General features: G+C 40.1%; 2 protein-coding genes across 4 annotated transcripts; one reads left to right on the top strand and one right to left on the bottom strand.

The window, feature by feature from the left end:
* The first annotated feature begins 5,811 nt into the window (after window positions 1-5,811).
* fbxo11a (F-box protein 11a) lies at window positions 5,812-18,659 on the top strand. Of its 2 annotated transcripts, none has more exons than XM_005915439.3 (22): window positions 5,812-6,205; window positions 8,095-8,219; window positions 8,326-8,407; window positions 9,489-9,633; window positions 10,715-10,844; window positions 11,462-11,545; window positions 11,660-11,792; window positions 11,879-11,985; window positions 12,120-12,231; window positions 12,479-12,585; window positions 13,634-13,771; window positions 13,991-14,208; window positions 14,302-14,482; window positions 14,585-14,707; window positions 14,930-15,015; window positions 15,149-15,225; window positions 15,335-15,478; window positions 15,648-15,758; window positions 15,884-15,991; window positions 16,072-16,180; window positions 16,269-16,367; window positions 16,996-18,659. In XM_005915439.3, exons 1-22 carry the CDS (start codon window positions 6,112-6,114, stop codon window positions 17,123-17,125), a joined length of 2,643 nt encoding a protein of 880 aa, XP_005915501.1. In that variant the 5' UTR covers window positions 5,812-6,111; the 3' UTR covers window positions 17,126-18,659. The 2 variants fall into 2 exon arrangements, with proteins under 2 accessions (XP_005915501.1, XP_005915502.1); XM_005915440.3 differs by having other exon boundaries at window positions 5,813-6,205; window positions 9,492-9,633.
* On the bottom strand, window positions 18,628-25,922 carry msh6 (mutS homolog 6 (E. coli)). Of its 2 annotated transcripts, none has more exons than XM_005915442.3 (10): window positions 25,512-25,922; window positions 24,635-24,840; window positions 24,352-24,527; window positions 21,594-24,162; window positions 20,826-21,109; window positions 20,577-20,694; window positions 20,396-20,485; window positions 20,123-20,277; window positions 18,919-19,118; window positions 18,628-18,805 (listed from the first exon to the last, which is right to left on the bottom strand). In XM_005915442.3, the coding sequence occupies exons 1-10, from the start codon at window positions 25,769-25,771 to the stop codon at window positions 18,724-18,726; spliced, it is 4,140 nt and encodes a 1,379-aa protein (XP_005915504.1). In that variant the 5' UTR covers window positions 25,772-25,922; the 3' UTR covers window positions 18,628-18,723. The 2 variants fall into 2 exon arrangements, with proteins under 2 accessions (XP_005915504.1, XP_005915505.1); XM_005915443.3 differs by having other exon boundaries at window positions 24,635-24,837.
* Window positions 25,923-27,527: the final 1,605 nt, after the last annotated feature.

The following is a 27,527-nucleotide window of genomic DNA, read 5'->3' as shown; positions in this document are numbered from 1 at the left end:
GGGAATGAAATGAAAGAAAATGTCAGTTTTACCACTTCTCCCTATGCTCCACTAGAAGTGTGAAGCAGTATTTTCATTTCCTGCACACCATCCTTTCATGGTGGGACACCTTTCAGAAAGGATAATATTGATGAACTGGAAAGAGAGGACTGCTCTTCTACAAGACATTGGTTGGATGACTCTTAACCTGTTAGACTTAGAGAGAGCAGACGAGTTATAAAAGTCTGGGATGGAGTAAGGACTTGCAGCTGGAACTGAGTGTTAACAAATCATTTTGTAAGTGCTTTACATACTTTTTGTTCAGTGGTTAAAAAGTCAAATTAAAAAAAATTAAAAAACAGGAAGAAGATAAGCACAAAACGGCAAGTGAATTGCTACAATGAATGAGCTTCATTGAAAAAAAACCCCCAAAACAACAAAAAAAATTACAAAACTACAAATCTAATATGTTACCATCTATTGTGCAGTCACGTTTCCTGTGGGCAACAAGTGTGGATCTATTCTTAGCTGACGGCCCGGGCTTTAGCTCTTTCCGCTCCTGATTCTCATAGGTTGGACGGGACGAGGTGTGATTCAGTCATGCCAGGTCTGACTGTGTCAGCGTAGCCTGTGTCCAGCTGTAAAGACGGTGGGGCCCATCGACCATCTGTCCCCAACCAGCAGATAGAAGGCTCGGTCCCCAGAGCAGGGAGGAGGGGGCGGGGGGGTGCGTGCAGGATGAGGTCGGATGGGGGAATCAGCTTTGTGTTGCCATAAAGCTGTTTTTCCTCTCTCCTAGCAACGGGCTTCCATTTCCTTAGTTTTGGGCGGCGTGGTCCTGTTAGTTGGTGTGCACGGCCCCCTTGCTCACTCTCTCTCTCTGTCCTATTTATGGTAATGAGCCATCTGCCCTCTCTGTAACAGCCGCCCAAATAGATGGGAGGCTGGGGGGAAAAGGGAGGTGTGTGAGGGGTGGGTGGGTGGGGATCTCTGACAGACAGGAGTCTGAGACAAAGACGCTTATCCTGTTGTGTCTGCCTCTGCGCCTGCAGATGCCTTCAGACGTGGAGTGAGAATCAAGACAACATGTTCGGCGTGTTTTCAAGAGAGGCTGTGATGTGAAGAAGAGAGGTTATTTGAAACAAGGACTTAAACATAGACTAAGCAAGTGCACCTTATTGAGAAAATGACATTGTGAGACAGAAAGAGTGCTACCACCTGCAGGCTGGTTAAGTTGTTCAACAAAAAGAGCATTTGTAAAACCAGCACAGGGATGACCTATATCTGATCACACATGCACACAGTGTTGGCCCACGAGGTGAACATTGCACTAACCTACCTTTGCTGCAGGGCCCTATATGAATATGCCTCCACAACTTGGTGACACAGGAGAGTGGTGGGCACACCAGCTAATGTAGAGCTGCCCAGCATTCAATAGACCTCTGTTGCCACTGGATACTAGATTGGTTACCAAGCCAACACATGTGCCTCACTGTCCTATCTCCAGCAGATTAGTGTCAAAGAAGAACCAAAATCTTGACAGTTAGGCTATCCATGACTCCGGCTTAGGTGAAGTCATCTCTTTGTCTACATTTTCTTAAAGGACTGCTGATCCCGTATGAAAAATGGAAGTACAAAAATGCACTAAATGAAGATTATGTAAGACAGAGAGAAAAATGTTCCTTCTGGCCATAGCAACACAGAGTCCAAGCATCGTATCAACAGAAAACAACAGCAACTGCATAGTGAACACACAGGTAAACAGTTTGTCCTTTCAGACAAACTAATCAACTTAACTAAGCCTTCAAGTTGCAGATAGCTGCAGATTTATCAATAAATTACACAATTATTTTTTTTTTTACCACAGTAAGAACTTTCAGTAAATGGCACAACAGTTCCAATGTTCAAAACAAGAATCTCAGAGAGACTCCGTTCATGCGGTCGATCACCAGTAAACTCATCAGACAGATGATAAACATGCAGAGAAGTCAGAGAGCACAGCAGCAAGCCTTCACAAGTGGTCCTGGTGCTAAGTCAACACGAAACCAGACAGATGCGCAAACAAGAAATACAGATACTGTAAATGCAGGCATTCTGAGGATGCTGCCACCTCCAGTTGTAGGGCAGACCCAGTTTTGCAGCTCAGTGTGACTCATTTTCTGTAGGTAGTTGATTAATCAGTGGAGAGGTATTCATTTAGAACAGCAGAAAAAATATGCTAATTAGAATGTTGTCACCTCAGGCACATATTGACATCCTACAAGCAAATGTTTACATAATCAACCCATTGAGCAGTGTGAAAAGACTATCAGAGAACATAATTCCTCTATATGACACAAACAACACCGTAGGCATGGTAGTGCTCTGAGGTAAAGTGCCTGAAAAGTAAATATATATACACATTTTCACAAACACCTGGGAAGTTTGTGGAAAAAGAAGAAGAAAAAAAATGTTAACAAGCAAAGCAGTGAAAAAAATGGAGACAAAAAGTAAGTGGACCATGGAGGCTTCCTGTGAGGCTAAATAGTGAATTCTCAAAGGTAGAGAAAATGAGACATCTAGTGGACAATCAAGCTACTGTGCAAGTTCGTTCGCTACACTCACAACCAAGGTTATGATATTTAACTAAAATCAAAATTTAAAAAACATTTTAGTTAACGTATAATATATAGACTTTTGGAAGAGAAAAAAAACAGAAAAACAAAACGAACCTAAAATATTTTGTGAAAATAGAATTAAAATAGAAAATAAAAAGCCTCAGTTCTCGTATCTGTTAGTTTGGTAAAAATTGTATTACAGTCTGCCTGATGAGGCATTGATGAACGTGTTTATTTAGACTCCTGATGTCTACAACAGAAGGAGAGTCAACTGCTTTCAAAAATACTGATTTTTCTAAATATTAACTTTCTTAACTGATACTAAACTGAATTTTAAAAAAAATCTATATGAAAAAACAACAGAAATTAAAAAGAGCAAACTCCACCTTCATTCACAGAATGCATTCTGTCATATCATAAGATTTCACATGTACAACCTATAACTCTGGATTTTAGACAGCTATCAGTAAATTAAGATTATTCTCCTCTATCCATAATCTTATACTACGCATTTGGGCAACCACATATATCACCATCTCTCGTAAATGTTAGAACTATAGGATTCAGAGTTTAGCAATTCCATAATCCCTGATTCCTGTGTTTCAAGGCTTCTTGCTGGATTTTCCTGTGGGTATAGGATCATAATTCACTACAGCTTTTTGGACAGATGGCCTCGCAATTCATGACTCACTGACCCTCAGGTAGCAAAGCGCAGCCACTCTATAGCTACTCTAGCCAACCATGGCTAAGCACCATGTGGACACCTGCATTTTGACAGCTTCATGTACAGCCTGGGGTTAATTTTTAGAGATCTTAAATGAATGTGCTAGATAAACACATGTATTGTTTTTGTGTCTTCAAACTGTCTGCCAAATTTACATTTCATTTTACATTTTAATTAGAGGCAGATTTTATGTCAACTAAAAGGTGAAAGATAAAAAAAAGAGCAGAGTGCAAAATCCATTAATTGCAAATCTTATACTTTGATTTTTGAGCGATTTAAATGGAAAAAAACATTCAATCCATTGACAAATGTTGTGTCAGAGGAGACATTAATGAGATACTGCACATTTGAAAATAAAAAAGGTTCTTCAAAGGTTTTAGTTTATTCACCAAAAACATGACGTTTGAGCGTGATAGTGGATTTTCAGGCCAGGGAAGTCCAGTATTACAGTTCAACAAACATTTAAAAGGTCCACACGTAACACAGCTGAGAGGAGCTGCGCTAAGCTGCACAACTGACAGGCTCAATAACAGAGAAAAGGAAACCTTTATTTTGAATAAAAATATTTTATTTTCTCTCCGTATTGCTACAAATATGAAGCCCTTCTCTGGGGATCAGCATCAAACCAAGTCCTGTACTAGCAAACATAAAACACTCTTTAAGAATAGCATGTGAAAGACTGTGAATGACTTAAAGGAGCATGTTGCAGCCTTACTTGATATGAATCAAATTACACAAATCCCAGCAGAAACCCATGTTTTAAAACCACTGAATCAAATCAAAAATGATCGTTGCTTTGTTAATATGAGTGTTGGTGAGAAAATTGATGTTGAAAAATTATGGATTGCTCCTCTAATGAGCGCACATTAAAATATTTATTCACTGTAATGTATACTTTACTTAGAAAATGTAATAGTGTTTAGATCAGTTACGTTAATCCCTTCTAAATCTGAATCCCATGCTTTTATGTAATTGTGATGTAATTGCACTTTTTCATATTTCACTATGTAACTGCAGAACAATAATAATAATTTAATGATTATTGATAATAATTGTTTTGCCAGTGAGCTATGCATATGACAAAGATTTCTTGGACACACACACAAAATGAAAAATTTTCTGTATGTTAATGAGTCAATTTAGTTTATCTGAAGACAAAAACGTGATCTTTAGCAATTTGTACAGCACAAAAAAAGTGTAAATGTAAAATTAATCACTGACTGAACCTGTGAACATGCCCTTGACTGAAATCTGGAGATTCTTCTAAATACATCATAAGACTCAATCATTGAGAAAGTTGTTTTTTGACCTTGGCAATATGAGATCAAACACTTCACAACGGAAAAGAATTAGGAGCCTAATCTGAAAAACTTTTACCTTTGTCATACAAGCGAATACAAGATTGTATTTTGCATTGTTTATTTTGTGTATACATTTATTAATAGGAAATGTTTGTGTTTTGTTGTCTAAATCTGTTGCAAACGTGACACATTTAAACACATATTTTTTAAACACAAGTCATAGCAGCCCTCTGGTATTGCTGAATAGCACCACCAACAGACAAATAGCCAGGTTTTAATTTGGCATGGTATGTCAGTTTATTTGTACCTGCAGTGGCAAAACATGCAAAACTTCAAATGTAGAAAAAAATGTCCATAGTTCTGATTCTGTATTACTATTATACAACATAGATTATGTTGCTGCTAAAGGCTACTATTGTCTTATTTAACCTAGCCTTTGCTCAGACCAATTATAAAGTGTAAGTCAAGCTTCCTGTTACAATAAAATAAAATATGGATTACACAAAGTGTGAAAGGTTTATCTGACAAGTGAGTAACTGACTTCTGAGGTAACAAGATTTATTAATCCTGGTAAACTCAACAAACACTCTGTAAAGGCTTCACTTTGTCCTCTCCTTTGTTTACAGAAGACCTCATTAGCAGAAGTCCAACTTTCATTATTTAGTTTACAAATAAAAATCAACAGATGTTGATAAGCTGAGGAACACTGGTTTCAGGACCGGTTCAATAGATGTGGGCTACCGATGTTTACAATCTGAATCCCTGCAGGAGTTTGTGCTTTTAATGTTAAGCTCAGTTTATTCATGAGGTAAATAAATAATAATTATTAATTATTAATCCATGTGCAGAAATTATCTTCTTACTTGAGCAATTATATTCGTTGCCTTTTATGTAGTCTATGTCAGGTGGTCAACTCTATCATAATATAACCAGTGCTATGATCTGCCTTATTGGGTATTTTGAGTAAATGATACTTGTAATTCCAATCAAATCAAAATCAAATCAAATCAATTTTATTGTCACATCACATGTGCAGGTACATTGGTACAGCACATGCGAGTGAAATTAATTATTGTATTTAGTACAATATGTCGCAAATGTAGACTTTAACTACACTACCCACATCAAGAGGTTGGCTGTTTCTCACAGCAGACTCTCACATGATAGACGCTCCAAAGGCTAGGCTCTAAAGGGCTAAAGTAACACTGTTAAATAGACCGCCTTGAACGAGGAAGGCGACGTGATGGCGAGAGGTCCTCCCATGTGATGTGACTGAGGCCTGACGGACTGTACCCGTCTGTTATGGCTCCTCCTGCTACAGTAGAACGGGGCTAGACGTAATACCAGTGCGGGGAAACGGGAGTTAACACACCGCGATACGTTTCTCGGAAGCCTCGGCTAAAGATGGCAGATTGTGCAATGCTGACGAAAAAGACATAGACGGTGTCCTCGGCGTTGCCTCTTCTGCTGTGAAGGCTTCGATATTTCCTCAAGATTACCAACACCCCAAATGAACTCCGTCAGAGCAAGTAACGTTAGCAGAAGACCTAGGCGAGTATCGAGGCCGCGCCCGGTGCAGCCGGAGAGGAACCACCAGGAAAGAGGTAACGCTAGCTCAGCGAGTGTTAGCATTACTGGAGTGAATTATAGCAGGTTTTGAGGTTGAATTGCGTGTTTTGTTTTTTGGGCAGTTAGGCCTGTCGTTTGTTGGTTGTTTATATGCGCGCACATTAAGGTAAAGTTGGTTGCTGTGAATGTAAGAGCGATCACCAAGGGTCGCTATGCAGCCAGGAAACACCGATGCTTTTGTGTTAGTAGTTAGCATTCAGGCCGCGCTTTGTTTTGCTAGATTTTTTTTTCTTCGAGTCGGCCTTTCTTTTGCTTTTCTCACCTCGCGCTGGTGTTTAGCTGTGTTTTGTGTTATGTGAGATTCGATTAATATAGAAAATGACATGTGATAAACATCGGTTTGCTGGTTCTATGGGTAACAAACGCAGGGGAGGAGACATAAAGTGGTTTTGCCAGTTGTCGTAGCATGCTAATTTAACCTAGCCTGTGCTAGTTTAGCTGTTATTATTAGCCTGTTTGGCTAGCTGTCTGCGTCCTGTCGTTCTAAAAACTTCATGTCCATTATAACAGTAACATGGCATTGCGAGATAGGTTAGTAGTTAATACTATTTCGTTTATTTGGCCTAGTCACATTATGTTTTAGTTTTTACAGTAGCACTGTCTAACAGACGGTGTAACACCAGCGATTTTTTTTCCCCCAAAATAAACATTTCCTTGCAAAGGATGCTATTTAATCACAATTGCTATGCCTGAAAGAGCTATAGTAAAGACCCGGTCGGTCTTGAGGGACACCAATAAGCCACATTAATGGTTTGTTTTTTTTTTAATCTGATTTACAGTTGGACTAATCTCATATTGTGATGTTTGAGCTCACAGCATCAATTGGCAGTTAACCTAAGATGTGCTGGATGTGTTAATGTTTACAAAATAGAGCATCATAAACTAAACCGTCATGTTTCTCTTAATAAAAATAACTTATTAGATTACTTGACTTCATCTCTATTTCTCAGTTAATTTATTCATGGCCACAATTGCAGTGTAGCTCAGTTGTGATTTCATGGCAGTAGATGAATTGGGCAAGGCATAGTAGATAACAGATACCCAACAGCCGCTTTGCCTATTCCACATATTAGTGTCTGTTATGTTTTAGTTAAACAAGTCAGCAGAACCTATGCTTTTTGTCAGTTTTGCAGCTTTATATGAGAGCATGCTTTTTCTGCTGCAGGGTCTAACAGACTGTTTGTAGTGGTTACAGGCCTAGTAGCCAGTGAGAGTTATCCTTGAAACCAGAGCAACAAGCAGTGATTTGGGGTAGCTATCAACTCATCCTACCTTGGTGAATAGGCTTATAAACATACTGTGTGTCTCGTTTAGCTGAGGGTTCATATTCTGATTAGTTCAATTTTCCAATTATTTGAATCTCCTGTTGATAGGATTTGTAATCAGCTTGTTCTTCACACACCAGGTAATAGTCAAACAACCTTTTTTTTACTGGCTTTTGTCCTGTGAGGTAAATGCTGTAAAGGAAGCTGAATCTGTGCTGTTGTTCTTTTTTTAAACAATGACTTAAAGTTGTGAAGTCATGCCTGTTGTTAAACCAAATGTTCAACACATGCATGCAAATTAATGTCTGTATTTACAGATAAAGACACATGCTTCAGGGCTTTAAGGCAGAGAAAGCTACACCACATAGGTTAAGTTAAATGCATGCTGAGTGAAAAGGAAAAAGATTATGCTGTTCTTTGGTTTCTTTTGGTCTTTGGTTTCTTTGGACAGTCAGTTTTAAACTAGTTTTCCTAATGAGCATACTAAAATGTTACACCGAAAAATCTGTTGAAAACACATCAACACAGGCTTATCTGTTGTATTGGTTTAATATGTTGAGCTGTAAATAATCATTTGTTTTATCTTCCACCTTTTCCAGATGAGGACGTTCCTGCAGATATGGTTGCAGAAGAATCCGGTCCTGGAGCCCAGAATAGTCCATACCAACTTAGAAGAAAGTCTCTACCCAAGAGAACAGTGTGTCCGACAAAGCCAAGCATGGAGGTACGTCTGTTAGGAATTTTAGAGATGGATAACTGCCTAAAGGATGTTAATTTAATTTTGAGGCACATACCATTTCTAAATATTTTCTACGACTTTTTAAATACAGGGTGCTTCCACTTCAACCACAGAAAACTTTGGACACCGACCTAAGCGTCCCAGAGTTTCTGGAAAGTGTCAAGATTTACCAGGTAAGTAAGAAGACATTTTTTGACTTGCATGTTCAAAATTTTGTTCCCTGCAGCTTGTAAGGGTTAATTGTGCAAGCAGTTGGAGATAGCAATGAGAAGAACAAGTTATAACTCATTTAGTCTGTCTTGTTGGGTAGTAGTGTGCAGTTGTATGTCATACAGAGTGTCATATTTCTTTTTACTAAATCTTTTATGTTATTATTATATCTTTTCTTGGGGGTTTGAAACGTCATGAGTACCAGAGGCCTATGTGGTACACAGACTTGTTATGGCATAGTTATATGGGTCTTATGTCATATCTAGCTTAATGTAAAAATAATATATGACAAGAAACTATGGTATAAACATTAGTGAACCGATGGCAGTTACTCATGTTTTGGCGGATTTAACATGACAGTTTTATTCTTCAGTCCATCCTAGCTATTCTTATGATTGGCAATTTTGGGGAAAATGACTGTGTTATAGTATAAAGATGTTTTAGAGTAATCTCTCTAAAAATGTCTTTGCAAAAATTGTGAAGCAACTCCATAAATTTGTCATTTGGTAAGTATAAAGTCTGTTATTTGTGGTGTATGGTGTCTTTTTTTTATATAATGTTGCTCCAGCCAAAGCATCCCAAATAAATGCTTGCCTTGTTAGATGGCATTTGGTTCTGCCTTTACAATTGTCAGAATGTCTTTATGTTGTGCATACTGTTGTTCTACATGATCTGTGTTTAAAACTAAAAGTACTTCTAGGTCATCGACAGTCTCGGAACAATGGTGACTGCTACTGAGCAGATCATCTTAGAGGCTGAGCTAATACCTTTTTAAAAAATGGATTATTTATGTGTACAATTGACAGAGAAGTAAAATGACAAAAAGATCAAATTTCTAAACTGGCAAAAAGCTCAACATTGTTTTTATTATGAGAAAGCCATGGCCCATTATCTTTTGTTTCATGAAAGAAAATATTGTTATGCAGATGAATATGCTGTGTCTGTATGAGGTAAACTATAGCCCAAAAACTGAGGATTGATTTTATGTGTGGAATTGGAAAATCATTACATGCATGTCTAATTCAGTGATCGTCTTTCTCCCAGCAGCTCCAGCAGAGCAATATTTGCAAGAGAAGCTTCCAGATGAGGTGGTGCTAAAGATCTTCTCATACCTGTTGGAGCAGGACCTGTGCCGTGCAGCATGTGTGTGCAAACGCTTCAGTGAGCTGGCCAATGACCCTATCCTCTGGTGAGACATGACAAAACATCCTATTGTGGGCCCCCCCCCCGCCCCCCCCAATTTATTTTTTTTTTTTTTTTTTTTTTTCTTTTTTCGGTTATTTTAATATGGTAAAATACCCTTTTTCTATAGCCATTAGCCTTTACTAACTTTAAATTAGAGTTTGTTAATGTGGTTAATCTAAATTTGAATTGTTGATTACATGTTAAGAATCCAACAGAAACCAGATATTATTGTTGATTTAACAGCAACAGAAATCTCATTTTATGTTGTGAGCAAGCCATCTTTAATAATTAGATGTGTGGGTGTGTGTCACTGCTTTACTTTTCTTTAGAACAAATGTAATTCAGACTTAGTCGATTTGTTGCGGTACATACACTGTGGAGCTTGAAGTCATTGGGATGAGCACTTTAGCTTAATGTTTTCCTCCCACGCGTCATTGGAACAATTTATTTTTTAATCGATACAGCGTCGTTTCATTTCATGATGCCACGTGAACCATTCACCTTTGAGTGGATGGATTCAGAAGTGTGGACACGATTTACCAAAAAATCTGGATTGCAGTTTGCGGCCTGTGTTGTTGAATCATTGCAGCTAAATGTTGGCAACCAGCACCAGCCATGTATTTTGCTGACACACTGTTCTCTTCTGCCACAAATGACTTCAATAACCCACTCATGCTGTAAGCTGCAGTCTATTCAGAACAAGCACTTTTTGAGCACCCACTGCATTAGTTTGTCTTCAATGCCTCAATAAAATATAAATGTATATATACACACACATGCATGCATACACTTTACAATTGTTTCTGTGGTTCTTCATTGAGTCTTGGGTGCTGGCTCATCATTACTAGTGTGCAGAAGGACAGTAGTCTGTATTAATACTACTAATAATAACAAATGAAAGTAGCCCAGCCACCATATAATGTTGCAGCCTTTTTGCTAGTGGGCCAGTGTGTCAACAATTATATTGTGGATGTGACTTTTTTAAAAACATGTTCATCACATTTTTGCCAAACAATGACTTCTGTATTGTAAGGAATTCTGACAAATCGAAGGATGTAAACTCCTGGTATGCCTTCACATTTCAGGAAGAGGCTGTACATGGAGGTTTTTGAATACACGCGACCCATGATGCACCCTGAGGCAGGGAAATTCTACCAGATAAACCCAGAAGAATATGAGCAGCCAAACCCATGGAAGGAAAGTTTTCAGCAGTTGGTATGGAAACTACTGACGTACAATGTAGTAGCATTGGTTTCAGACTAAAGTGACCTAAATAATGTTTACAGAGCTTCAGTCCTAAATGAAGCAGGCCATGAAAAACACATTATCTAAAATGCTTTAAGAAATACTTTTACAATAAAACCTTTAATCATTGAAATATTAATCAGAAAATTGAAGGGAATCAGGTGGGGCCATTTGGGTAGAACCTTCTTATACATGTAATCCAATTTTTATATAGTAGTGCATTATTGAGCAACTTTAAAGGCAGTGTTGAGACAGAAACTAGGTCATTGTTGAATCTTTGAATGATTCTTCTGTGACCTTTTTGCTAATGTAAATTCTACCAGTGTGGACATGGCTGAAGTCACAAAGTGACATTCAGTATTGAAATAAAAGCGTAGAAGAGGATATTTTTTTTTAAAGATGGAAATAGTGTTTACAATTATTTTCTTTGTAATACACTGATCTTAAGTATTTTCTTTTCCCTTCAGCAAAATTGTCTCTTTTCCCTTTGTTCCTCCATCTTTTTCATTACACAATCCTTTTGTAATTGTTCACTTCTTCCACATATGAATAATAGTAGTGTTTCTTCCCTTTTTTCCCCCCCCCAGTATAAAGGCGCACATGTAAAACCAGGCTTTGCAGAACACTTTTACAGTAATCCTGCCAGATACAAAGGAAGAGATAACATGTTTGTAAGTGTAATTATTACATACTTTAAAAAAAACAAACAAATCTTCCACTTTAATGTTGCGGTCATTCATCTGACCTGTTCTCTTTTCTTACTTTTTTCTTTTCCCTTCCCCCAGTACTATGACACCATTGAAGATGCTCTTGGAGGGGGTCAGGAGCCTCACTTTGACGGCCTGATATTTGTCCACTCTGGTATTTACACAGACGAATGGATCTACATCGAGTCGCCTATCACAATGATCGGGGCTGGTAAGTGCGTTTGTAGTCATGGTTACGGTTTCAGTGCACCCTTGTTTAGTCTGGTCTCTAATTAAACCAGTCTGGTCTTTTTGCAGCTCCTGGAAAAGTAGCAGAGAAAGTTATCATTGAGAATACCAGAGACTCTACGTTTGTATTCATGGAAGGCTCAGAAGATGCTTATGTTGGATACATGACCATTAGGGTGAGATGACTCTGATATTTCTTTCCTCACATATACAGTAAATGTTTCCTTTTTCCCCATGTTGTATGTATGTTAGTCCTGTTTTAGCTACTGTTGTCAGTCACATTCAACATTAACAGTTTTCTCTCCTGCAGTTTAATCCTGATGATAAATCCGCCCAGCACCACAATGCACACCATTGCTTGGAGATTACAGTCAATTGCAGCCCCATCATTGACCACTGCATCATACGCAGCACGTGCACAGGTAATTTTGTTTAGATCTGACTTTTCGGGCCTTCAGAGGGGTCAGTGGGAGCATTTGACAGAAACTAAAGTTGTTTTTGGTTCCTCATAAGATAAAATGGCTGAGAATTACCGAGGTCTTGTGTTTATGTGTTTGTGATGAAGTGTTATTTTCTTTTTTTTTTCCATGATGGCGCACAGATTGTTTTCGTTGCTTGTTTTGACAGGTGCATTTGTGGACTAATATATCATTGTCGTGCTTGTTTCAGTGGGGTCAGCAGTGTGTGTCAGTGGTCAGGGTGCTTGTCCCACAATCAAGCACTGCAACATCAGTGACTGCGAAAATGTTGGTCTTTACATCACTGACCATGCACAGGTAATGCACACCTGTTTTTCATGTTATTTAAATATAGAACTCAAATGCATATGTCCGCTTCTGCTGAGCGTGTCCAGCAGTCTCACATCTTCTGAATACCATCACAAGTCTAAGTCCAGTCCAGTCTACAGACATCAGTCTTTTATCTATAAGGTTAAGGAAAAATGGAAACTAATCAGCAGACTTACAGCTGACCTATTATTTTGTTTGTTGCTATTTTCTGTCATGTGTATAATGTTACAGTGCTAAAAGTTAGTATTAAACATGTCCAAATAATCATACATGTATTTGTGATGAGTGAGTCATTCAGCAAGGCGAGAGTTCAGGCCTTAGACCCAGTTTCTAGTGTTTGTTTGCTTGTTTTTCTGATTGTGTGGTTCTGGTCATCTGCTGGAGGCAAAGCACACCTATAGAATCAAATTAGTCTCCTTGGCAAATGTAAATGAATGAACACATTCTTGCCAAACTGTCTCCTTGAGTAGCATTGAAAGCATATAATTGCATACAAATAACTGACAGGGCAGGGAGATTTATAGTTGTTTGGTTTATGCACAATAACACTTAACTTGCTACATTAACTTTGGTGTTTCCTACCAGCAAATGATTTACACATACATCTGTTGACAGGAAAAAAACAAAAGAAAAATATTATACATCTTGTGAGTGAAAGAGTACGTTCACCTTTATGTCACTTAGAAAGTAGGTAACTGGAATGACCAAAGAATTCTTGCTGTATTGCTGCAGATGTTTAGGTTGACAGGATTGGTTGGAAAAGCTGCTATTTTTAATCAAGAACTATAATTATGTTATTTACATTTGCCATTTGTTTTCAGAGCCTTACACCAGTGCTCCTTTTATTCTGATCAATTTTGCCAAAGCTGTGTTTTCAAACCAGTGATGTAGCTTTTCAGGAAGAACTTCCCATTAGAAGAAGCTGGCCATTGTTAAGACAAAGGCAAAAAAGGATAAACTGTGGTTTTATATAAAGCATCAGGGCCAGCTGGGGACGAGTAGGTTTATTTTAAATGCAGTTCTTCATGTCGTTCAGGGAATCTATGAAGACAACGAGATTTCAAACAACGCTCTGGCTGGGATCTGGGTGAAAAACCACGGCAACCCAATCATCAGACGGAATCACATCCACCACGGCAGAGACGTGGGAGTTTTTACATTTGACCACGGCATGGTGAGATCCACTTTACTGATGGTTTTATGTTGTGTATGTTTGTCAGCCACTAAATTATATGAAAAGAAATTCAAATGTACAATATGTAGTAGCCAAATAACACTAGTGCAGATAAACTAGGTGAAAAACATAAAACAACATGATGATGGTGCACTTATACATATAAGCTAAAAACCACTTTGATGGACTTATAATAGGTTTGTCATTCTCTGTTTCCAGGGTTACTTTGAGAGCTGTAACATCCATAGGAACCGTATAGCCGGCTTTGAGGTGAAGGCATACGCCAATCCGACAGTGGTTCGTTGTGAGATCCATCATGGTCAGACAGGAGGCATCTACGTGCATGAAAAGGGTCGCGGCCAGTTCATTGAAAACAAGATCTTTGCGAATAACTTTGCAGGCGTATGGATCACTTCCAACAGTGACCCCACAATACGGTCAGTATGAACTGAAAGTCTTGAGCTCAAATCAGGTCAGCATTCAAATCTATCCAATTATTCAGGTTCTCAAATTTGTTCTGTCCAAAACAGGGGCAATGCCATTTTTAATGGTAACCAAGGTGGAGTTTATATTTTTGGTGATGGCCGAGGCCTCATTGAAGGAAACGACATCTATGGTAACGCCTTGGCAGGAATCCAGATCAGGACAAATAGCTGCCCTATTGTCAGGCACAACAAGATTCATGATGGCCAACATGGAGGAATATATGTGGTAAATATTTCTAAAAATATTGTTTTGCATATTTAAGGGTTTTTCATTCCAGGTTTCTTATTTTTATTATGAGGTGAAACCGTTTGTTTCTGTGCCATGCAGCATGAAAAAGGACAAGGAGTCATTGAGGAGAATGAGGTGTACAGCAACACACTGGCAGGAGTGTGGGTTACAACGGGCAGTACGCCAGTGCTGAGGAGGAACAGGATACACAGCGGGAAGCAGGTCAGATCACAGGCTAGTTAGTACACCTAGAGGGATGTATATTGTTCATCTGATCATAATGGTCATAATTCTGATGTCATGAGATCACAAAGTTCCATCTAAGACCAACTTGATATCCTGTGAATTAAAAGAAGATGGATAAAGGAATAAACCATATTTATGTACAAGCACATTATGAATCACTAAATTAAAGCCAATATATTTTCATTGCCATTTTAACAGGTTGGAGTTTACTTCTATGACAATGGCCACGGTGTGCTTGAAGACAATGATATCTACAATCACATGTACTCTGGAGTTCAAATAAGGTTTGTGTAACATGACAAATAATAACAAGTAACATAAGCAAGATTCACCTGAGCAATGTCCTGATGTTAGGGTGGTCTGGTAGAGTGGTATTGAAGCAGCTGCTCACTTTTCCATTGTGTCCTCCCTCCCCAGGACGGGCAGCAATCCTAAGATCAGACGGAACAAGATCTGGGGAGGCCAGAATGGCGGCATTTTGGTTTACAACTCAGGTGAGAAGAAGAGATTTTTCTGTCTTATTGTTCTCTTTATTGCCATAGTTGATATACTGTTTAAACAATATTGCCTCAATAACAAAACATCCATGTATATGTTCTCTAGGCTTAGGTTTCATCGAGGACAATGAGATCTTTGACAATGCAATGGCAGGTGTGTGGATAAAGACAGACAGCAACCCCACTCTGCGGAGGAATAAAATCCATGACGGTAGAGATGGCGGGATCTGTATATTCAACGGAGGAAGAGGTAACCGATTCATTACAGAAAGGAAGTGGAGTAAATATTCAAGTGGTTAAAAGTAGTGTAGATCTAATTTGGCTTTATAATATTAGGAAATTCAGACCTAAATTAATGTAATCCTATCTTTTGGTATGTTAGTGAATTGTCAGATTAAAAGTCCATTTTCTGTTATTAGGTTTACTAGAGGAGAATGACATTTTCAGAAATGCCCAAGCGGGGGTCCTCATTAGCACCAACAGTCACCCAGTACTGCGGAAAAACAGGATATTTGATGGCTTCGCTGCAGGTGGGTAATGCATGCACGCTAGCTTTAATAGCTCATGATGAGATGCTTGAATTTAATTATTGTGGACTTTCAACATCGCTGTGTCTTTGTAAATTGATTATTCTTATTTGTTTATGTAAAACTAGGTATTGAAATCACCAACCATGCCACGGCGACTCTAGAGGGCAATCAGATCTTCAACAATCGTTTTGGGGGGTTGTTTCTTGCGTCTGGTGTCAATGTTACAATGAAAGGTACATTATTAGTGGCAAAGATTTTTAAATATTATTGAATAAAAATGCAGAAATCTCATACAAATTTCCGTTTCCTCCAGATAATAAAATATTGAACAATCAAGATGCCATTGAAAAAGCTGTGAGCAGAGGTCAGTGCCTGTACAAGATTTCAAGTTACACCAGCTACCCAATGCACGATTTTTACAGGTAAACTTTTTTTCACCTCTCGCACTCAAAAATAACCTCAGCTATTTTTGTTTGTGATTGTTAAAAAACACACCTTGGGTTTCCATAGGTGTCACACTTGTAACACAACAGACCGCAACGCCATTTGCGTGAATTGTATCAAGAAGTGTCACCAAGGACATGATGTAGAGTTCATCAGACACGATAGGTAAGTCTGACTGATGCATGGTAGTAAACAGAACAAACTAAATACACCCTGGATGTAAATGGATGACAGACTGGCTTGTTGGTGCCTTCCTTTGAAGCTCCCCACTTTAGACCAGAGTGAAAGTGCAGAAGCAGAACACAGCATTCACAAAACAAGGAATTAAGAATTGCTGCTCTTTCTTTCTCCCTGCAGCGCGCGCGCGCGCGCACTTCTCATGATGGTGGATATCAATAAGCTGCAGCAGATCACTGCTGTTTCAGTGTATTTTATAATGCAAGCTTGGCTTAACCTGCCACATCTTTATTTGCTGATGTAGAGATACCATCTCCGAGACAAATAGCTTGCTGCTAAGTGCACTGATAATTAATTCAAATAAGCAAATTTTGGCTAAGATACAGACAGTGGTAGGAGGAATTGAATGAAGAGAAACAAAACTAGTCAGTCTGCCTGATGGTAAAGAGAATAATGTGCATGCTCGCTTATAAGAAGCTTGGGGTCTGATTACACTGTTTAGTTTTTTTACTAGTCACAGATGTATAAAGGCATATTAAATACAATATAATGTACTCTCTTCTCTGTTTTCGGGGACCAAACATAATTAATTTTTCTCCTCCGTCTCTGCCTACAGATTCTTCTGTGACTGTGGTGCTGGGACGCTGTCAAATCCTTGCACGTTAGCAGGAGAGCCGACACATGACACAGACACTCTGTATGACTCAGCTCCCCCTATAGAGTCCAATACACTGCAGCACAACTGAGCTCAAGGCCCGAGGTGCTTCTGCGCTTCAGCAGTAATGGACGTATAAGACACTTTAAATTGTGCCGTGGAAGAGCAATTCCAAACTAAAACACAGATTCACTTTGGCAAAAATATACAGTGACTTTAAAAAGTAAAACAAAAAAAGACTTGCGACTCGGATATTCTAAAAGGAGACATTTAGAAAAAGGTGATTATGGATGCCTCACATTTTCTTTTCCTTACATTTTTTTTAACAAAAGATGACATCAGTGGGACAGAGCAGAAGAGCAACTGATTCGGGATTTGTAGGTCTGTTGATTTGGTCAAGTAAATGATGCCGGTGAGAGTTGGACAAAATCCACCGAGGCTTATCTGCTTTTGGGAAGCGGATGAATGAGATACTGCAGTGTACAGATCCAACATGGAGAGTCAGTCAGAAGAGGCTACAGCTCGTCTCATGATAAGTCAAAAGCCCCCAAATACAACAATGCTTCCATCACTGGGCAACCGACGTGCTCGTATGATATGTACGGGAAAAATGACCTAGCACTTCAGCATTTTTTTTTTTTCTTCTTCAAGACAACTGTTGAGATTTGATTTTAATGCTTTTTTTGTGTAGTTTTGTATTTTCATGCAAAAATCTTACTGTACTTGAATGTCTTTATTTTATTAAATGTGTTTTAATTTTTTTTGTTATTATACCCTAGAATTGCTGTAATTATACTCATGTCGCAGTATCTAACTTCTTTCTGTGAAAGAGATCAGAGACAAGAGAGGAAAACACTAAACACTTTCTCCAGCAATGTTGACTCCTTTACACTTGCAATACAGAAAAATTAGATGTGTAATTGTGCTTTCACAAGACTTGTATATCTTCTTGTGTTTGTTGATGATATTCCAGTCTGCTTTACATGATCTATGCATATTTTTTGGTTTAGTATCTGTTGGCCTGTCACCATTACTTAAATTAAAGACCAGGCAGTACAGATTTACATGCAACTGCATCTTGATTGGAAATTAACCCATGATAAGCTAATTAATACAGGTTTCTTTTTAATAATCTCCGGCCCTGGTGCCATTTAGTCTGTTACTTTGTGAATCGATCTCAGTTCAGTAGGTAATCCTGACACAGGTGTCATTTTCGCTACCATCGCAGGCACGGATGCTGTTTAACAGCCCATTAGGATACAAATTCTGGCTTCCTTTGTCCTCCAAATGAAAGAGCACTCTTATGAAAGCATAAGTTTTGATGTGTTTTTCCATTGTTTGCCAATGTTGCTGGAGAATTTAAAGAGGCTTTTACTCTACTGAAGCTGAGACAAGTATCTATATACAGCGCTTTATTGGTTTTATTGCCCCCTTCCCCCAATTCATGTGTACTGGTGATTGTGGGTTCTCATACAGACTGAAATGTATGCATGTATCATAACATCTAGACTTAATATATTGTGAAGTATTCAATAACCGTTATGTAGGCGCTAGCGTGAATTAAAAGGGTTTAATTTCCTAGATGAAACATTGTCATTTTTTAAAAATAAACTTTATTAGATCAATTCAGTAGTGTTTTTTTTTAATGACAAGAAAACAAAAAAAATGCATTGAACTTATAACAACATTTTACAGAGTACTGAGCAATTGAATGAGGGAAGTGAAACTGGTGCTGTCCAGTGTAGCATCCTCAGCAAACTGGCACAGCTTCCTACATGAGGGGACAGGAGGGAACATAAGTAACCATGCTCTGACTTTAACAGATCAGCATTGTGTGTCACTGTAGTATCCGCAGAATAACTGATGCGAAACAATAATACGTACTTGAAAAGTCTGAGATTGACGATGCTTGTCTCAAACTCTCTGGCCTTCCTGTGTCCTGACTGGATAACTTCCTCTGGTAGGTTGGCGAGTCGAGCAGCATTGAATCCATAACTCTTAGGACACGCACCCGTTATGAACTTGTAGAGGAAAGTGATGGTCTCTTGACTTTGATCCTCACACTCATTCTCCACCATGCACGCCTGAAGGAGGGGGCGAAAGGGAAACATGATACTTAAAACCCACAAACCAACTGCATTAAAGAAAAAAAAAAAAAACCTAGTAAATCCTCCGGGTTTGAAAAATAAATCATTGCCTCCTGCTGTTCCCCCTAATGAACAGCAGGAGGCAATTTTGGTGGTAAAAAGTCCGAAATGAGCTGCCATCCTCCTTTATGACCCGACTAAACACTTTTGCTAATGAGTTGATAAGAACTAAATGAGACCTTCATCCAATTTATGACTTCATTTTCTAGTTCCTATCCCTCCCTCAGTTGTCATGCCTTGACAACTAAAATGCTCAACCTGATGTTTCATAACAGAAATTCGCATACCAAAGCTGTTTACAGTAATGCCACCATAGTGCACATTATATACGATACACTAAAGTAACACAGACTAACAAACCGTAAATATCGGTGTCTGAGCAATTGTGTGAAACTTGCCGTGCACAATTTGAAACGATCAAATTCTGGCGAGTTCAAAATTTCTTTATTTCTTCAGTTTATTCATACAGTGACGAATCACAACAGCAGTTGCCTCAAGGGGCTTTATATTGTAAGGTAGACCCTACAATAAACCTTACAATTTTTTGCACCATGTTACTAAAACAGCAAAATGTTAAGAGCAGGAAGCTGCCAGTTGCGGCTAGGGCTCCAGGCATGCAGCTGTGCTCGAAGAGCAGATGTAGCCACAAACTGCTCAATTCATTGTCTCGCACTAAAAGTTTTTTCTTTCATTTGTCTTGTACATGTGTGTAATGTGAACTGTGAAGAATTTAAATTAAAAACAGAATGCAATAATTTGCTTATCATTTAAGCGTTGTATTTGACATTAATGTATAAAAATATAGCCTCATTTATTTATTTCAGGATTCATTTCCTTGCAAAATGTACTATTTAATTGGTATATAAATTTGTCTTTTTATTACAGTCCTAAATGACCTTGCATTGTCGAGTATCAAGTGTGATTAGCATTGCTGTACTCACCATGTGGCCCAAACGCACGGCAGGGTTGTTGGCATAGTCCTCCACCAGGGAGTGGTAATGTGTAGAGAAGAGAGTGCGACAGCAGATCTTCTCAGCAAGCTCCTTTACAACAGCGCTGGCGATTGCTGTGCCATCATATGTGGCTGTGCCCCTTCCTGCAAGCAGTTCACAGTTCAGTGATTACACCACAACAATATTGTGCTGAGAACACAGTCTATGCTATCCACCAATCATGTGAATAAGCTTTAATAAGCAAACTAAATAAATGCTTACCCAATTCATCCAGAAGCACAAGTGAGTGTTTAGTGGCATGGCGCAGGATGCTGGCAGTCTCACTCAGCTCCACAAAGAAGGTGCTTTCTCCTGTAGAGCACAGAGTTGAAAATACACGCTCAGCTCATGAAGCACAAGCTCAGATCATTATTCCTAATATGTTAAGAGTCTCTGATGTTACCAGCCATGATACGATCTGAGGCGCCCAGCCGAGTGAAGACCCTGTCAACTGGTGTGAAGCGGAGGCTCTCAGCTGGAATGTAGCAACCCAGCTGGGCAAGAATGATCACGAGTCCACACTGTACAACAGGAGCAGCACGATATCTTAATATGGACCAACTGAGACTGCAAATACACAGTCTATGTAGACTGTGGAAAAAACGTATGAAATTGTATGTATACATTTATACATATAGTCAAAAATACCCACTTGTCTCATTAGAGTAGACTTTCCACCCATGTTTGGCCCTGTGACGAGGATGCAAGAGGCCAGACTGTCATCTTCACTATTTTCACCGGTGCCAGGGCAGCCAATGAAGATGTCATTAGGAATGAAGTCGTCGCCAAAAAAGGTCTTGGTGACACAGGGATGACGGGATCCCTTGAGGTCGATGAAGGCTGCAACCTGGGCGTCATCCCCGGGAAGGACGACCTCTGGCCTGGCCATAGGCCCGTCGCCGCCCTGGCTGTAGCGAGAAAAGGCCAGCAGCACATCTGGGGACAAAAAAAAAAAAAGGACATAAATAAAAAAAGAAGTACTGAACATTTAATTATTTACATTTAAGAACTAAAAAAAAATGTGCATATTAAATGCACGTCTTATAGGTCTGCTTTGCTACAATAAAACCAAATCTGTGGCTGGACGTGTCCCAGTGGTACAAACACTTTCAGAAATCAAAAACTATGCAATAATCTAAATAACTGCAAACATCAACATAGAATTTCCCTGAAACAGAGACTTAGCCAAGCTGTGAAATAAATGAACTTACTTCTAACAAGCCCTCAGACTGGTGCAACATCATTATTTAAAAAACACAGTATGACAGTTTCTCTGTAACATCTGCAGGAAATGTACTGAGAACAGACCGGTGTAGTGAAAACAACACAAATTACATATCGAGAAGATGAGGAAAAAAAAAGAAAAAAAAAAGAAGAAGCTTTTTAATTAAAAAAATAAAATAAAACAAAGGATCGTTACCAAGCACTGCCATGCACTCCACAGCAGTCTTCCAGTCACTGTAGTTCTTGTCAAAGTTATAGAAGAGCATCCTCATGCAGTCTTTGAGTGCAGCATCTCTCTTCTCCTCAAATCCTTGCAGCTCTGAGGACATCCGTTCAGTCTTCTTTGTCACATAACGCTTCCAGCCTTTCTTTGTAGACTTTAACTCATACTCGTCGGGGATATTCCTCTCCAAGACGCTGTCAGGAACCTCCATCTGATAGCGATTTTTCCCAGTTCCCCAGAAGCACATGCTTTTACATTCAAGTCTCTTCTTCTGTTTGTCCAGGTAATCCTGCAGCTCTCGTTCACAGTTCTTGATTCCAGTCAGAGCCTGGTCGTACTCTGGGTCAAAGCCAGCTTTGGGGGTTATTACTCCAGTAGTGCGGGCTTTCTGGTGGTCAAAGGCAGTGTCCCAGCGTTTGAGTTCACCAGAGAGGTCGGGAAAGAGGCCGTTCTTTTCGCTATTCAGGCTGATAACTCGACAAAGCAACGTGGAACGAAACTCGCCTGAAACTGGAGCAAAGAGAGAAACAATGTCCTGCATCGTTTTGAAACCTTCCAGTGCTGAGAGGAAGTCTGCTATCTTGCGCTTGCTGTAGGTCACATCCTCATAGAGAACTGCTCTGCTGTCAGGGTGGTCCTGGCTCTTCAGAGGTGTCCCGATACTGTGGATTTTGCTCAGCAGGCGCTCTAGATCTGGAAGTTTTTTTAGAAGGTCTGAAACCTCAGTAGCCTGGGCTTGAGCTCCCATCAGGTCCTCCACTGCATCCAGTCTGTCCCTGATAGATGTGGGGTTACACAGAGGAGTGCAGAGCCACTGCTTCAAAAGCCTCTTTCCAAACGGAGTAGAGCAGGTGTCCAAACGCTCCAGCAGTGTCCCTTCTGTTCCTCCTGACCCATTCTGAAAGATTTCCAAGTTTGCCAGAGTCACTCCATCAAGCACCATACGCTGACGAGTCTTGGCAAAGAAACTGGCGGGTCCTGCAGCTTTCTCCATCTCAACATCAACTGGGACATATTCTTCAAAGTTAGCCATGGAGAGCAGCTCTTGGTCCACCAAGCATTTCTTCAGGTAGAAAATGCATCCACCCAAAGCGGACAGTGCTAGTTCATAGCCCTCCTTAGGAGTAAGGCACAGTGAATCACTCTCAGATGTCATCTCTTTTAGAAGAGCGGGGAGAAAGCTGCTCCCAGTCCCTTCCTCCTTGCCAGTTGCCTCTTTAAAATAATCTTCTTCTGAGAGGGTTTTCAGAGTCTTCTGAGCATCCCAGAACTGTGTTCCTGTGTTAAGTCCTTCCTGCAGAGCAGAGGACAGAGAGGCTTTGAGTATTTTGCGAGTTTCAACAGATGGGTTTCCTTTCTCAAAGAGCACCTCAGCAGGGGCATAGTGTGCTATGAGCGTACGCAGGCGTGAGCAGTGACGATCGTCTGAGAACTGACCGACATGAAAACAACCGACTGATGTATCAATAAAACAGACTCCATATGTGCGGCAGCGGCCGGAGCTTTCTTCTTCAGCCTTTTCTTTCAAACTCAGAAGGAACTTGCTCTGGCTTTCTGAAGGAGCACCATCCAACACACTGTAGGTTTGGGTACCACGTGTGATAATCCTGCACACTTCTCTTTTCACTACACGGTCTAATTTAGTGGGCTTGAGCATTGTCTTACAGCGCGCTTCCATCATCTCTGGGGTCTCTGTCTGCTCAACACGAGCCACTTTGTAGCCTTTCTGCACCAGTACATCTGAGAAACGTCCAAAGCCAATCTCTGGAAAACCAGAGTGCGCCCAAGTCCCCTTCATGAATGTCAGTCCCAGCTCGTTGACTCCAATCACAGCATCCATGTGGTAGAGCTCATAAAACTTTCCCACCTTGTAGAAAATCACTGTATCAAACATCTCAGATTTGAGCTGCCACCACCGACGTATACCAGGAGTGATTTGATTCATAAAGTCATTTGGCACATACAAGGTGCTAGGATCATAGTCATCATCTGTCTGTCGCCGCCGTTTGCCGTCTTTTCTCTTGCCATCCTGCAACCACTCCAGTTTCTCATGATCCCAAACTGCCCCTGCATTGGAGCCTGATCCAGTCGCCTGGCTCTCAAAGCTCTCGGGAGCAGAGAAGGCTGACAAACGAGATTTTGTGTCAGTTGCAACTGCTGCTGGAGCTCTTTTAGGTGCAACAGATGGAGCAGTAGGTGTCTTTGCTTTTGTTTTAGCCGACTTTTCTGCAGGACGTTTGCGCTTGGCAGGCTTGATGGGGCTTTCCACATCTGACTTTTCGGTGCTCTCTTCTTTCTCTCCACAGCTTTCCTTCCGTCGTTCCTCTTCATCCTCACTGCTTGACGCAGCGTCTTCTGGTTTGAACTCCTCATCGGATCCGTCACTATCTGAGGCCGCAATAATGCGACGGCGCTTGGCCTTGCTTCCTTTTTCCATTAACGCACAGAATAAACGTGTACTGACTTTGGATGGCTTCAGGGCTTCGCTTTTGTTTTCATACTCATCACTGCCCTCTTCATCAGTCACTACTAAGCTGTCAAGCTGGAAAAAAAGAATAAAATATAAATTTTAAAAAAAAACTTGCATTACTGACCAGTAATGATAAGCTGATAATTACACCATGCGACTAAGGCTGCTGCCCTGGGAATAACATTACTTTTAATATTACAGGAGAATTTAGACTTCATGACCACACTGGTGAAATATTATATTCAGAAATTATCGGGTAACCTCCATTTCTTCATCATCATCCTCTTCTGCATCAGATGGGTCCGTGCAGAGAGGTATCTTTAATCTTTTTTCTGGGCTGTCAAACATAACTCCATCAGCCAGCTCCATTGCACGACGGATTACAGGTTTGCCACAGAAGTAGACTCCTCCACGTTTAGCATCACTGCTGTCAGAGCCTGTGCAAATCATACAAAGAAATTCCAGCTTACTCTGAGCAGACAGCAAACAATGGCCCCAAAATGGATGCAAGCCACTGATGCACTTGCAACTAGGAACAACCAACCTTGGTACTCTCTGACTCTATTAGAGCTGACCCATCCTCTTGTTGGAGGTTCATCAAAGAAATGAACGTGTATGCGCTGGTCACGACCACGGCCCCTCATCTCCTGCCCAGTCAGAGGCTGGGGTACCACCATACACGGCCACCAGGGGTACCCTTCCATTTTTGCCCACACAAGGGCACCAGCACTGAATAAGCATGGAGGGCTGCTGAGGATAAGAAGAGCAAAGACACTTTCACACATCTTTCAATGCTGTAAAATTAACTTTAAACGTGACTCATTGTGTGTTACAGTCGATCTCTTGAATGGAGTGGAAAAGCAACACCACAACACCAGCTTGGACCTTTATTAGTCCAACAAGCCCCTCTTAAATATAATAATCAGTTTAAAATAGTAAAACAGAGGTGCAGGAAAGACAAAAGCAGTTGCAATTCACTTGTGTTAAGTCGGTTTTGCAAATCCTTTTATCTTAAAAGCACACACGGCCACATGTCAAAAATCATCTCCCCCTATCGTGGGTAGGGGTGTGGTGCCCACTTGAGATGGCCCAAACAGTCTAAACTATGGCAGAAGATAGTGATAAGTCCACACACCCTCCACTTTGACAAATACAGGCATTAGCATTGATTTGACCCAACAGCCAGCATTGTTCTGCTCGAGTCACCCCCAATTTCACGTGTCCGTAGCACAAAGGAAAGGTCACGCTACATTTTATTTATTTATTTTCTGTCAGCTCTCATTTTAAGCGGTATTAATACGTTAATTTAAAAAGAGAACTTACGCTGGTGTTTCTGGGGGCCTGCAAACAATTTTAGCAGAGGGAAGGAAAACTGTACGAAACCCGACTCCAGCAACTACACGGCTCCCAAACTCACTCACCTTTCTTTGGTTGTTTGGGCCTTGTCGCCAAATAGTTTCTTGAATCCTTCGCTCGCTGGCTTAGACTTACTTTCCTTCTTAGCTTTGTTGGTGTCTTTTGTCTGCTGCGGAGTCTGTTGTGCTTGCTCTTTCGGAGAGGAGTTGGACTTCTCTATAGAGGAAGGCAGGTCTGCTTCCTCCGGGGAGGGACTCGGCTTCGGTTTTGCGACTAGCGGCGGAGACTTGGTGAAGAAATTAAAGAGCGAGCTTTGCTTCGCCATGTGTGCGAGTTGAAAGTCTGTTTCCCTGTGTTTGTATTTTAAATAACTCCAACGACAACCACCCCCAACCTTTCTACACCAGCTACCGTATAGCTAGCTTCACGGAGCAAACGCAAGTCGTTCGCGGGAAACACGCAAGGCGTGGACAAGAGCCTCGTCCAATGATGAGTTAGCATACTATAATGTGGGAATCACGTGACCCAAACACGACTTTTGTTGTTGGCCATGCTGTTGGCGCCCAGAGGTCTTTTTCTTTTTTCTCTTTAAACTTTATTTCCAGGCGGATAAGTACAAATTACACTGTTTGTCATGTAGACACTCGGCACTGTCATTTATTGGAACAAACCACTGTCTTTGTTGTGTGTATAAAATGTTGAGGTAAAGAAACAGTAAATGATATGAGAATTACATTTCTTATTTGTCACATGAAGTAGTTCTGCAAGGGTTACTGAATCCAAGAGCTCCAGATATTCCTTTGCTATCAGAGAGTAATCAGAATGGGATGTAAAATTAGTGTAGACAAAGAAAACAACTACATCTGCACATGTACAACATGCATACACAGTTTGAAACACAATGTTTAGATATACTTAGGCTTATGCTTGTTCATGTGTGGGGATCTAGCTGCTCTTTGGGAGGTGTACTCCAGCAAACATAACCTTTTGGGCAGTAGACATAGGTGTGGTCCCAGAGGAGCAGCCCAATAAGTGGGCTTCCCAGAGCATGCTCACAGTCATGATGTTGGCTGAAAACCCATAAAGGGGACCCAAATGGCAAAAGTGTTGTGTGCCTTGCACACATAAGGACCACCCAGTCGGCCCACTATAGCCATGCTCATACTTGAAGGTAGTGAACAACTTGTCTGCTGAGATTTTCTCTTTTTCATGACTGTTGCAGCACTCTTACATATTAGCTTCCATAGATGCGCTATATGAGAAAAGTATGGTATGAAGACACAAGTAAATACATGTTTTTTTTTTCACTCTGAATATTTAAAAATAACTCTTGAGTTTGAATAAGCATTATGGGCTCTCACAAAAGGACTTTGAGCTAGCCTGTTGCTCGCCTGTTGCTAGCCTGTTGCTCTTAATGTACCCTTGCCTACTTACTTATGTAGTGCTAAAGAATTTTTTTTAAATAGACCCATTAAATAGAAAATAGACCTATAAAAATGTATTAGATAGGTCTGGCTTTAATATATTTAGGCCAAATGTAAATGCCAAAATGTTTGACTGAGACCAAAGTGATAATGGATGAGAAAATGGATCTGTATCTAAATTAAAATAGAAAACCAATTCCCTTTGTTCCCGGTCATGAACTTTGAGAGCACTTGTTATGGTTATGTGACCCATAAAAGATAGAATAAGCATTAAGCAGAAAGCAATAAGCATCTCCCTAAGGATATAAAATAAAGATAAAACAGGACCTTGCTATTATTTATGGCATGGGTTATATGTGGGCAGAAGTAGCCTAAAGATTAAGGCATTCCTATTGAGAGTAGGTTTCTTTAGGGCCTCATTAAATCATTCTTTTAGTCAGCAGTCAAAAATGCCTGACGATGCAGGAAATTAGGCTTTCTGCATGAGTGCAGATTAGTATTGTAGTTTTGTTTATCTGTTATCTCTAACCTGCACTAGTCATTTACCACCAGCAGAGAGCAGCATAATACTGAAAGCCTCATAATAGCTTCTATATACGATTCTTACAATGTAACTCTAATATGGCATTAAATATATTCAGGATTCATAAACTATAT

Source organism: Haplochromis burtoni, unplaced genomic scaffold, assembly GCF_018398535.1.
Source record: "Haplochromis burtoni strain Fernald_Lab_line unplaced genomic scaffold, NCSU_Asbu1 Contig_12, whole genome shotgun sequence".
NCBI classification, from domain to species: domain Eukaryota; kingdom Metazoa; phylum Chordata; class Actinopteri; order Cichliformes; family Cichlidae; genus Haplochromis; species Haplochromis burtoni.
Note: the sequence above shows the minus strand (reverse complement) of the source record. Positions and strands in the feature narration are given on the sequence as shown.